The sequence below is a fragment of the Pseudophryne corroboree genome, chromosome 7, assembly GCF_028390025.1.
Source record: "Pseudophryne corroboree isolate aPseCor3 chromosome 7, aPseCor3.hap2, whole genome shotgun sequence".
NCBI classification, from domain to species: domain Eukaryota; kingdom Metazoa; phylum Chordata; class Amphibia; order Anura; family Myobatrachidae; genus Pseudophryne; species Pseudophryne corroboree.
The window spans coordinates 92,045,584-92,058,222 of NC_086450.1; the positions used below are offsets into that span (position 1 = coordinate 92,045,584).

Below are 12,639 nucleotides of genomic sequence, written 5' to 3' on the forward strand. Positions count from 1 at the left end.
TTTGCCAGCCAAGGTGTTTTTATTGCTGCTCAGGGCGCCCCCCCCCCCCCCCCCAGCGCCCTGCACCCTCAGTGACCGGAGTGTGAAGTGTGTATGAGGAGCAATGGCGCACAGCTGCAGTGCTGTGCGCTACCTTGGTGAAGACTGAAGTCTTCTGCCGCCGATTTTCCGGACCATCTTCATGCTTCTGGCTCTGTAAGGGGGACGGCGGCGCGGCTCCGGGAACGAACACCAAGGACGGGTCCTGCGGTCGATCCCTCTGGAGCTAATGGTGTCCAGTAGCCTAAGAAGCCCAAGCTAGCTGCAAGCAGGTAGGTTCGCTTCTTCTCCCCTTAGTCCCTCGTTGCAGTGAGCCTGTTGCCAGCAGGTCTCACTGTAAAATAAAAAACCTAACATATACTTTCTTTCTAGGAGCTCAGGAGAGCCCCTAGTGTGCATCCAGCTCGGCCGGGCACAGAAATCTAACTGAGGTCTGGAGGAGGGGCATAGAGGGAGGAGCCAGTGCACACCAGATAGTACCTAATCTTTCTTTTAGAGTGCCCAGTCTCCTGCGGAGCCCGTCTATTCCCCATGGTCCTTACGGAGTTCCCAGCATCCACTAAGACGTCAGAGAAACGATGATATGAATGATATCGTTCAAAAATGATCGATAAATCATTCATATTGTTCAGTGTGTATGCATCAATGATGAACGATGCGCATTCCCGCAGTTGTTCATCATTGGTCTATCATCGTTTATACATGCCAGCCAATTTGGACAATATAGATGTAATGTACTGTCATATCGTCCAGTGTGTATACAAAAATCGTTGATAAAAAAAAAATCGACCAACGATAATATCATTGGTCGTTAAAATCGCTAAAATCGCCCAGTGTGTAGGGCCCTTTATACTATATATTTAATGACAATGAAACTTTATAACTTTCTTTTGCAGATGAATTCACTGCTGGTTTTGTCCAATTCCGTGTGTTTAACAATGAAAAAGCAGCACTGGCATTATGTCCCGGAGTGAAAGTGACCGATGGCTGTAATTCGGAACATGTAAGTTGCTGCCAGTCATAGAGAAACAAGTGAAACATTCCAAATAGTCACTAACCTCGTGAATATATAGACTTACGTTTAATGGGATGAATATGTAATCCCGGCGGACAGGATGCCGGCTGTCAATACCCTGGCCGCCAGGATGCCAGCAGCGGGGCGAGTGCTACAAGTCACCTTACGGGCTCACTGCGCTCGCCACAGGTTATATTCCCAATCTATGGGTGTCGTGGAGTGGGAATAGCCCTGGCGAGCGCTGTTGGTATTCCCATCTGTCGGGATTCTGGCATCGGAATCCTGAACCCCGGGATCCTGACAGCCGGGATATTGACTACATCCCTGTTTAATATAACATTTAGATGCATATGAGTCTGATTATGAGTTGGATGCAGTTCCGGCTGCAGACACTTTTGTGGTTATCAGCTGACTGTACATGATGGAGGATATGAGAGTGGCCGGTGTGTGGCCGGATCTCTCTATCTGTGCAATGAGCGTTCCTAGTGGCAAGTGGAGTATACCGGGAGTGTCTTGGCCATGTAGAAAGGCTTCCGTGCTCGTTTAGGGCATGTGTATGGAGATCGGACACCTTTATATGATGGTGTTTTTGCACCCATCGTGGGATAGGTGTAAGAAGGGCCTTAACTAGGTGTGTGCGGAGGGAGCGCTGCATATAGCAATGCAGGGTAGGGGGCGCTGTTGGCGGCACTTGTCAATTATCTGTTTTAATTACTTTCACTTGCAGCTTACCCCCATTTTGAAGCCCAGCATCTCCTGACCGCCACTTTCTCCTTCCCCCACCGCTTCTGTCGCTAATACCTATACAACATTCATGAACTCAATTCGAGATTTCTTTGTTATTCAGTCACACTGTCCTTTATTACATTTCAAGATACTGACATACCCGGGATTCATACCCAATGTCTGTTGCATTGCAGTCAGACACTCATTGAGTTATCTGCCCTTACATAGAAAGCTAGAGAATTCTAAGACAGAGAGAAAACTATTTGATGCTTACTTTGTACTTTGTGAAAAAATGATCAGCATTGCGGCTGAGCAGATCTATATAGTGTGTGGCTGCAAGAGCATGGGATTTCTCTGGGATCAATCATGTCATGCCCCTTCCCCACAAGGCATGCGCCTTATGTCCCTATTGGAAAAAAAAAGGGGGGGGGGGGCAATTCTCTCTCTGGCACAATGCACCAAAAAGTTTAGTTGGGTGTAAATGCCAATGATGACAGTTCTGGCTAAAAAAAACAGTGGGTAGTTCGGCCATATGCATTAAGCCATATGAATACTCGCGTTAGCAGTAGGCTGCCATGACTGTCTCTGCTTGTGCCCACTTTGTACCTAACTCCGGCCTAAAAATCTTTGTTTCTACTGTTTTATTTTTGATTTTTGCAGGACAGTCCCGCTTTTTTGGGACTGTCCCGCTGTCCCACCCATGTGCAGCAGTGTCCTGCGGTGGGGGGGGGGAGGGGGCAGTTGGGAGGCTCCTGTCACTTGCTGCTTAGCAGAGCAGCGGTAGATAGATGCTGGAGACAGACGGAGAGGGGGCATGGCCAGAAGCTCAAAGAGCACACAATTCTGTCGACACACCTGGTTTGTTTGAACTTTGCCTGTGTGAGAATGCCATGTTACAGTCCATTTACAAAGCTTCAGTCACAAATAGATGACTCTATATTGCTTGTACTTGCATGTGTTTGGTAATCGGATAGAGCAGAAACAAGCAAGATACCCTCTCAAAGGGATTTGCATTCAACTCCGCATTGGCGCCAAATTCTGTTTTGTTTTTTGTTTTTAAATAAACAAAACAAATATTATGAACACCATAAGTTCCGCTTTCATAGCCCCCCTACCTACCAGCTTTTCCATTACATGCCACCTGCCCACTAGCTTTTCCCTCACATGACAGCTGCTCACCAGCTTTTCCCTCACATGCCACCTGCCCACCAGCTTTTCCCTCACATGCCACCTGCTCACCAGCTTTTACCTCACATGCCCACCTGTTTTTCCCTCACATGCCACCTGCCCACCAGCTTTTCCCTCACGTGTAAGCTGCCTACTATCCTTTCCCTCACATGCCACCTGACCACCAGCTTTTCCCTCACATGCCACCTGCCCACTATCCTTTCCCTCACATGCCACCTGCCCACCAGCTTTTCCCTCATGTGCCACCTGCCCACTATCCTTTCCCTCACATGCCACCTGACCACCTGCTTTTCCCTCACATGCCACCTGAACACCAGCTTTTCCCTCACATGCCACCTGCTCACCAGCTTTTACCTCACATGCCCACCTGTTTTTCCCTCACATGTCACCTGCCCACCAGCTTTTCCCTCACGTGTAAGCTGCCTACTATCCTTTCCCTTACATGCCACCTGACTACCTGCTTTTCCCTCACATGCCACCTGCTCAACAGCTTTTACCTCACATGCCCACCTGCTTTTCCCTCACATGCCACCTGCCTACCAGCTTTTCCCTCACGTGTAAGCTGCCTACTATCCTTTCCCTCACATGCCACCTGACCACCTGCTTTTCCCTCACATGCCACCTGCCCACTATCCTTTCCCTCACATGCCACCTGCCCACCAGCTTTTCCCTCATGTGCCACCTGCCCACTATCCTTTCCCTCACATGCCACCTGACCATCTGCTTTTCCCTCACATGCCACCTGAACACCAGCTTTTCCCTCACATGCCACCTGCTCACCAGCTTTTACCTCACATGCCCACCAGCTTATCCCACACATGCCTTTTTTGCCAGCTTTTTTCTTACGTGCAACCCTCTGATCAATATAATTTCTCTCACATACCTACCCCTGCCCATTAATTTTTTTTCCAACATGCCACTCTATGCCCACCATTCTTTTCTCATATGCCCCTGCTTCCTGTCAGCTTTGCCTTCACGTGCTCCTCTGTACAAGAGCTTTCCCTCACATACTGATCTGTTCACCATATTTTTGCCCTTATTCGACTCTGCTACCTAGATTCTACCCCGCATACCCCTCTGCCCACCAGATTTTTCTGATGACTGGACCAGTGGAAGAGGGGCACTCAGGGTGCCCTCAGGTCCTGCTTAAAGCTTCTAAATGGTAGGGCATAAAAGAAAGGCCAACCAGTGTAATCTACGTGTTTATTTAATGATAGGTCTGATTTTTAGAAAATGTTTGCTATCATACTGTAGTTTCTTTTCCTACTAACAAATTGTTACCTCTAACTGTACTTATTTAAATATTAATCACTCTGTTAATGTTACAGTACTGCATTGGAGGTGGCTACATTCCAGAGGCAAGCCCCAGACAGTGCGGAGACTTTGCAGCATTTGACTGGGATGGAGTTGGTACACACACTGGATGGAGTACAAGCAAGGCTATTACTGAGGCTGCTGTACTTATCTTCTACCACTGATCTACCTGCCATTTTAAAAATTGGATAAATACAGAAACATTTAAGAACAGAAGAGAAATTATCTTTTTACAGAACCTTGTGCCTCAAACCACAACAAAATCAGAGATATAATTAAATTTCAAATATATGGCCCAGATTTATCAGGTCTTGGGGAGTGATAAATTGCACAGTGTTAAATAGTACCAACCAACCAGCTCCTAACTGTCATGTTACAGGCTGTGTTTGAAAAATGACAGTTAGGAGCTGGTTGGTTGGTGCTACTATCACTCTGCAATTTATCACTCTCCAAGGCTTGCTAAATCTGGGCCACACTGTATTATCTTTAATTTACTGTTTTGCTGCAAGATATTCAGGAAGTTTTGTACCTCATAGGAGCAGAACATAGTAGCACAGGCCCAAAATCTGTGGTTGTATTAAGATTTTTTTGGGTCATTGTATAGGAACAAATATCTCTTATTGTATTTGTTTTAAACAAAGCAGTAACACTCTAACAATGAGTAATGACACATTTATGTTTCTCAATAAAAGCAATGACATTTCAAGTAGAAAAAAATTAACCCCATAATCCAGTGGTTTCCAAACTTTTTTGAATCACGGCGCCCTAGAATATCAGAATTTATTTTTACGGCACGCCTAGGCCAAAAATTTCTTATTGAGAAATTTAGAAAGAAATATTACAGTAAGTAGATCGCATTTTTATGTCATCCTTAGGGACAGTTGTGTGGTGAGGGACAAGATTTGCTTCTGTTTGGCCACATATTTTATGACTGGCAGCCACCAGCACTGGTTTTGCCTATTATATTGACCATGAATAATTTGAATTGGTCCTGGACCACCAACCCAGGGCACCCCTGCAATTGTCCTGAGGCACCCCAGGGAGCCACGGCACACAGTTTGGGAACCTCTGCCATAATCCATAGAAGATGCACCTCCGAGTCCAAACTATTACCTACTTCCCAGTTTTATCCAAACATTTAAGCAAAGGCATACCTACATTGGCCAGACTGTGAGACTTTCAGTTCTGAAGATTGGGATGGCACAGTGGTACAAGAGTTAGCATTGCTGTCTTACCACTAAGGCCATGGGTTCCATTTCAGCCACTGCACTGCATTTGTGAAGTAATTGTATGTTCGCTTTGTGTTTATGTGGAATTCATGCAGGTACTCCAGCCTCGCCTCACTGGTTAAAAACTCACTGGCAGCCTCATTGGCCTTGGCCAAAATTAAAAATAGTTTGATATTTGTGGTAGAGATTTTTTATTAATTCCCTTGACAAAGACTAATATGAATGATTAAACATTCTTTGTAAGGAAGGCTAGCACTATACCAATACCATATAATAATAATAATAATAATAATAATAATAATAATAAGGCAAATACTTTGAATTGCATGTCTTCAGTTTATTTTTTGAACTATACTTTAGCTGCAGATCACATTGATTTTAAACATAATTCTGTTTTTGTTTTGTGTAATATTCTACACTGTTGTCCAATTTAGCAAAAAATTCTCAGCATATCACAAAATATAAAAAAATTAAGAAAAATATACTGTGCGTCACTTTGTGTATAGAGGTGAAAACAGGGGCGAATTTACCTCCTGATATATGAAAAAATAATTTTTTAATACATCTAAATGATTTTCCGTTTCCATAAAATTTATGGTGATGCCAAATCGCTAGATGTTTGAAGATACCGTAGAGAAAAGTGATTATCTGCTTTCATACATACTGTCATGGTTATAGCATATTTGACACTGACTAGCTCATCTTACATCTCCCCATAGGTTTTTTATGTTTAGATGAGCAAAGGTCTTTTAATATTTAAGAAGTATTACAAAATTGTATTTAAAAATGTTCTGACTTGTGTAGACTGGCAAGTGGGCCAAAATTTTTGTTTTAAAAACTCTGCCTGTCGGGGGGGCGTGGCCTGACGAGTAATGGAGTAGGACGTGCTATCCTAGCTCCCCAGCCGACAATATCCTGAAAACATCCTGGCACCCCCTGTGAGACTGCATAAACGGCCCTGTGCGGCTTTATGAAACTCTGCTGCCCGTTCTGAGCCCCTTTCCAAGTGGATCCTGTGCTCACTGTACCTGCTGGGTACGAAAGAAGGGCTGTGCTGATCCTGTCCTGCACGAGGCCGGCGCCATCTTGGATCCTGCTGCAAGGGAGCTGTGCTAGTCGCCTCCCGCCCGGCTCTCCTAGCGTACCCTGCGGCCGGCGAAGAGATACCGTGGGGGCCCCGTCACCCGCACAACATACCGCTCTGCTCTGCTTCTCTGCCGGACGACCAGGGCGCTTGTCGCGGCCCTGCAGAGCACGGGAGACCGCCGGGCGCCATCTTGCGGTTGGCGGGCCGCGCGCACGGGGCTCCGCCACCCGCCCCTGACAGCCCTGCACAAAAAAAAAACCCACAAACGGAGCGGCCTATGAGCCGGACAGCTGATACCCCCTCTGCCTGCTACAAAAGCCCTGGTCCCCTGTGAGATATAACACAGGCTGGGCTGACTGTGGGCTTCTCCGGGCGCCATCTTGAGGTTGGCACTGGGCTCAGCTCTGCTCCAGTCCACACCTCTCCTGCCAGACACTATTATATGCAGCCTGAGCAGCCAGACCTGACTAGTGGCTGGCAAAGGATAATAATGCAGACCTGCATTGCTCTGCCTCGTTTATGCAGGTGAGAAGTTGCTTGATCCCCTGATCCTGACCATAACTACCAATTCTATAGTGCCACACTATCAGGAACACTGGTCCTTTTATATATATATATATCCGTCCTGCGTCTATTGGCCCTCACATAGTGAGCCGCTGCCTGCGCCCCCTCTCTTGCCTGCACTGCTTTGATTATAATCGGTCATATACGGTGGCATCGTGTTATCCAAAATGGTGAAAGGCCGTCAACAAAACGCGGCGGCAGGCGCATTGGAAAAGTTTATCCGCAACCCCGGTCCCCAACAACAGCGGAGGGAAACTACACGAGATGAGTCTTCGCCCCCTTCTCCTGCATACAGCTCTGTCTCATCAGAACCACCTGATGCTGCGTTACAAAGAGTGGTGGACGCCGTGACAGCAAGCGAGGCCCGCTTGGCTGACAAAATCGGGCAGGTGCAGTCTGATCTCTCCATTATACATCAGGACCTACAACGGGTGAGAGAGAGGGTGGGTGAGGCCGAAACCCGTATCTCCAATGTCGAGGATACTGTCACTCCGCTGGGGCGGCGTACTGACACTTTGGAGTCTCAAATGACTGATGTGCGCAAAAAACTAACGGATATGGAGGGACGCTTACGTCGCAACAATGTCCGTTTCATCGGTCTGCCCGAGAAGGAGGAGGGCTCATCTCCTGAGGAATTTCTAGAGGCGTGGCTTCGGAAGGCATTTGGACCCGATGAATTCTCGCCGCATTTCACCATAGAACGAGCTCATAGAGTGCCGATGCGCCCGTTGCCTCCGGGGGCCCCGCCTCGTACCTTCATCGCCAAGTTCCTTCACTTCCGCGACCGGGACACTGTTCTGAAACTTGCTCGCACGAAAGGCCCCCTAAAATGGAACGGGTCGCCAATATCGGTCTTCCCAGACTTTGCGGTGGAGGTGCAGAAAGATAGAGCTCAGTTTCTGCCTGTTAAGCGGAGACTCCGGGAACTTGAACTGCCATACGCCATGCTCTTTCCATCACGATTACGAGTGGTAGCTGATGGGGAGACCAAGTTTTTTGAGGCTCCTCGTGAGGCGATGATGTGGCTGGATAGACGCTTCCCGGCGAGACGGGCCCTTGCTGATGAGTGATTAATTCCTGTGACTGTGTGGCAAAAGATTTTATGTACAGGATAAGATTATATGCATATCTACTGGAGTGATGCAGGATGTGGGGGAAAATGTTTAACTATCTATGCTGTTCCCTGAGGATATGAGGGTGGTAGGGGGGTTAATTACTTACCTGATTTTCTGTCTTGTTATTCTTCTTATACAGGCAATTACTATATTAATAATGCTGGGACATGTCGGGTGGGGGGCCGGGGGAGAGGAGGGATATATCGGCGGTCCGAATATACCTGATTATATTTGATCTTAAGTCCCGGGGGGTGACTTTGTATATCTCGCCTCTTTTTCTATCCTATGGGGGCGAACTAGTCTACAGGCTGGGGAAGTTTTGTTTTGTTTGTGTTTTGTTTTCTCTTTCTTAGGGCCATTGTATTTCTGGCTCCACCCAGGGTATAACAAGGTGTGTGCTCTGGGCTTGAGCCGGTATTAGGTTCAGGGATCCAAGTATGCTGCAGGTTGGGAGTAGTATACAGGGTGGGGGGAGGGGGGAAGTTGTTGGCTATGGTTGTTTCTGGTATGGATGGTCGAAATTTGAGTGTGTGTGGCTTACGAATCTACTCATTGAGCGGTGGTGCCTTGTTCTTGTATACAGAGAAGATGGATCTGGCTGGCTGCTGGCTGTAGCCTCTCTTATTATCAAAACGACCCCTCATGGTTGGACTTAGGTTGGTGTCATGGAATGTAAGGGGACTCAATGACAAGATCAAGAGATCCCTTGTGCTTAGACAAATTAAGCAATATGCCGCTGATGTGATATGTCTTATGGAGACCCACCTGGTGGGCAGTAAGACCCTTGCCCTTAAAAGACCTTGGGTAGGGTGGGCATTCCATTCCACACACACTTCTGCCTCTCGGGGGGTCTCTATCCTTATAAAGAAGGCAGTTCCCTTTGTACTGGAGTCAGTACAAACGGACCCATGGGGAAGATATGTGTTTTTAAAGTGTAAAATCCACTGTACCCCTCTGCTTTTGCTGTCCGTATATGTGCCCCCCCCGTACTCCTCAGATGTCCTAAAAAGGGTTGCAGGATTTATGGCCTTGTCACCGGGTATACCCGTGGTTTGTGTGGGGGATTTCAACAATGTTTTAGATAAAGCGATGGATAGATTCTCCACCAATCCCTCTGGTCCACACTCTGGTAGAAATGATTTTGCTGAGGTTGTGTCGGGACTGGGCCTGGTTGATCCCTGGAGACTGAGACATCCATCTGCTAAACAATATTCATGCTTCTCACATTCCCACTCCTCGTTCTCTAGGATTGACCTGGCCCTTCTCTCGAACGATCTGATTCCTAGGGTCCAGGATAGCAAATATGAGACTAGGGGTATATCGGACCACTCCCCTTTAACATTGACCCTGGACTTTGGCTGCTCTAGAGGCCAGGCGGTGTGGAAGTTTAACCCGTTTTGGCTAGTACATATGGGAGATGGCTCCGATTTGGTGACTGCGTGGCGGGAATTTTTTGAGATAAATAAGGCTGGGCAACCTATCTCTAATTTATGGGATGCGTTCAAGGCCTTTTTGCGGGGAACCCTAATTAAACGAGTGGCTAATTTAAAAACCTTTTTCAGGCACCGGGAGTCCGAGCTAGAGACCTTGAGTGTTGCTGCTGAGGTAAAATACTTACAGGATTGCTTGGATAGTTCCAAATCTGCATGGTTGACAGCGCAGGGGGAATGGAGGGAATGTCTAATGGAAAAGACTCAGCATAGACTCCTCTTCTCCTCTCACACCTTCTACGCCTCCGGGGATAGGCCGGGATCATATTTAGCCTCTTTGGCACGAGGTGAGAGATCCGCTAATACCGTGGTTGAAATAGAGGCCCCAGACGGTACCACTGTAGTGCAGACCCCACAGATTGCGTCGGAATTCGTGTCGTACTATAGACGTTTATATAGCTCTAAACTGGACTGTACCCCGATGCAATTAGACGAATATTTACAGACTATACAGCTTCCCTTGCTGACTGGTGAGGCGCATGACTTCCTCGAGGCACCTATTTCGCCGGAGGAGATTGCGGATGCGATCAGTGCTGCCCCCAATGGGAAGGCTTCAGGGCCCGATGGCATACCGTCTGAGCTATATAGGCGCCATTTAGATTTTTTTGTCCCCCAATTGCTTGAGCTATATAGTCAAATATTCACACAGGAATCCCTCCCATTATCTATGGCGGAGGCATTGATTATTGTCCTTCCGAAGCCCGATAAGGACCATAGGAAGGTTGATTCTTATAGACCTATCTCCCTTCTACCGACCGATATCAAAATTCTGGCCAAAATCCTGGCATGTAGATTAAATAAGGTAATTACACAGATCATACACCCAGATCAGACGGGATTTATGCCCAATAAATCAACATCCATTAATCTCAGACGATTATTTACCCATCTACAGGTCCCCCGTGAGGCACCCTCATCCATAGTAGTATCACTAGACGCCGCTAAGGCCTTTGACTCCGTGGAGTGGGAGTACTTGTGGAGGGTCATGCGCAAGTTTGGTATAGGCCCTAACTTTATCAAATTTGTCCGCCTGATGTATTCCTCTCCCCTGGCTAGAGTGACGGTGAATGGCTTTGTGTCACATTCCTTTCCGTTGTCCAGAGGCACTCGTCAGGGATGCCCATTGTCCCCTACCCTGTTTGCTATAGCCATTGAACCCCTTGCATGTCTTCTGCGAGCGAACCCTGAGATTATTGGATACACCGTGGGCACCAGGGAGGAGAAAATAGCTCTTTATGCCGATGATATCCTGCTATTTGTGGATCGCTATGCTGAGTCTATGCCTAAGATTTTAGATATTATTAATAAGTTCGGATGTTACTCAGGGCTCCTGATCAATTGGGAGAAATCCTCCATTATTCCGCTTCAAGGTGAGGTCCCTGCCTCCCCATTGGTTGTTCTCCCGCTAAGATGGGTGAATTCCTTTAAGTATCTGGGCATATGGATATCCAATGACCCTCATAAATTTACTTCCCTTAATATTACACCGCAAATATCTTATCTTCGCAATAAGGTGAAGGTCTGGGGGAAATTGCCCCTGACGGCTACAGGGAGGGTTAATCTGGTAAAAATGGTTTTTCAACCCAAACTCCTATACATACTTCAACAATCCCCGATATACATCCCCCAGAAAACTTTCAAACAGATAGATGGCTTGATGTCCTCTCTGGTTTGGGCTAGTAAACGGGCACGGTTGAAACTTAATACTCTGACTAGGCCCAAAACCTCAGGGGGGCTGGCTCTTCCCAACTTTCGTCTTTATTATTTTGCAGCACAACTAGCACATCTATGGGAATGGGTTAATGAATCTGACACTTCAAGTTTGCATTCTCAGCTGGTATTGCAGGAATACCCAGGTGGTTCACCACTGAGACTGCTTCTCTGTGGAAGTGTCAAAGTATCGGCACTACCACTCTTTAAACAATATATTACTGTTTGGAGACTGGCGCATCGGATATTGCAAGGACAGGGCATTGACCCTGACACTCCGCTGAACAATAAATATGGATTGCCAGAGTTGTGTCAGCTTCAAGTCAGGGAGGTGTGGGAACCATGGGGGGTGACTTCACTGGGACACTTGTATGTTGATGGGTTTTTTAGATCTTTCCAGCAGATTCAACAGGAATTTAACGTCCCCTCAGCGTATTTTTATCGCTTCCTTCAATTGAGACATGCGGTGTCTGCCCAATTCCCCGATGGCCCGCCGGCGCTTACTGATTCTCCGGTCAAATTGCTGTTGCAGACAGTGGGACCCGGTCACTTAGTATCCAAATTATATGGCCGGTTACTTCAAATGCATCATATAGACCCCCTTAGCTCCCTTAAGACCAAGTGGGAATCTGACCTAGGTCCAGTGTCGGATGAGATATGGGAGGGTGCCCTGGGATCGAGCCGGCTTTCAACATCATCTGTCCGATATCAACAAATTCAGTTGTTCGTGCTGCACAGGGTATATATGTCACCTCTGCGATTGTCACATATAGGGGGATCCCACAGCTCAAAATGTCCCAAATGCGGCACTATGGGAGCAGACTTTTGGCATATGATATGGATATGCCCTCTGGTGTCGAAGTTTTGGGAGGAGGTTATACGGGCCATAGTTGGTACGGGTATCCCCTCTACCGTACTTACACCTATCTCTTGCATATTGGCAACTATAGATGAGGAAACTCTAGACCCGCCCAGTCGACGATATGTTATAAACCTCAGTGCTCTGGCCAAGGTTTGCATAGCCAGATTATGGATGGCTAATGAAGCCCCGGCGCCACAATCCTGGATTGCTCTGGTTAATACTACGGTTGCACATGAAAAATTCGTATATCTGGCCAGGAATGCGGAAAAAAAGTTTATTGCTATATGGGGAAGGTGGATG

At 47.1% G+C, this 12,639-nt stretch overlaps 2 protein-coding genes across 3 annotated transcripts in view; both read left to right on the plus strand.

Annotated features, from left to right (window-relative positions):
• LOC134944658 (intelectin-1-like) overlaps positions 1–4,631 on the plus strand; it is an 86,595-nt gene extending 81,964 nt beyond the window's left edge. For both annotated transcript variants that reach the window (XM_063933417.1, XM_063933418.1), the window contains exons 7-8: positions 936–1,042; positions 4,297–4,631. In XM_063933417.1, coding sequence (XP_063789487.1) covers positions 936–1,042; positions 4,297–4,446 — 257 coding nt within the window. In that variant the 3' untranslated portion in view covers positions 4,447–4,631. The remainder of the gene's footprint in view (positions 1–935; positions 1,043–4,296) is intronic.
• LOC134944656 (intelectin-1-like) overlaps positions 1–12,639 on the plus strand; it is a 199,400-nt gene that overhangs the window by 81,882 nt on the left and 104,879 nt on the right. The window lies entirely within an intron of this gene.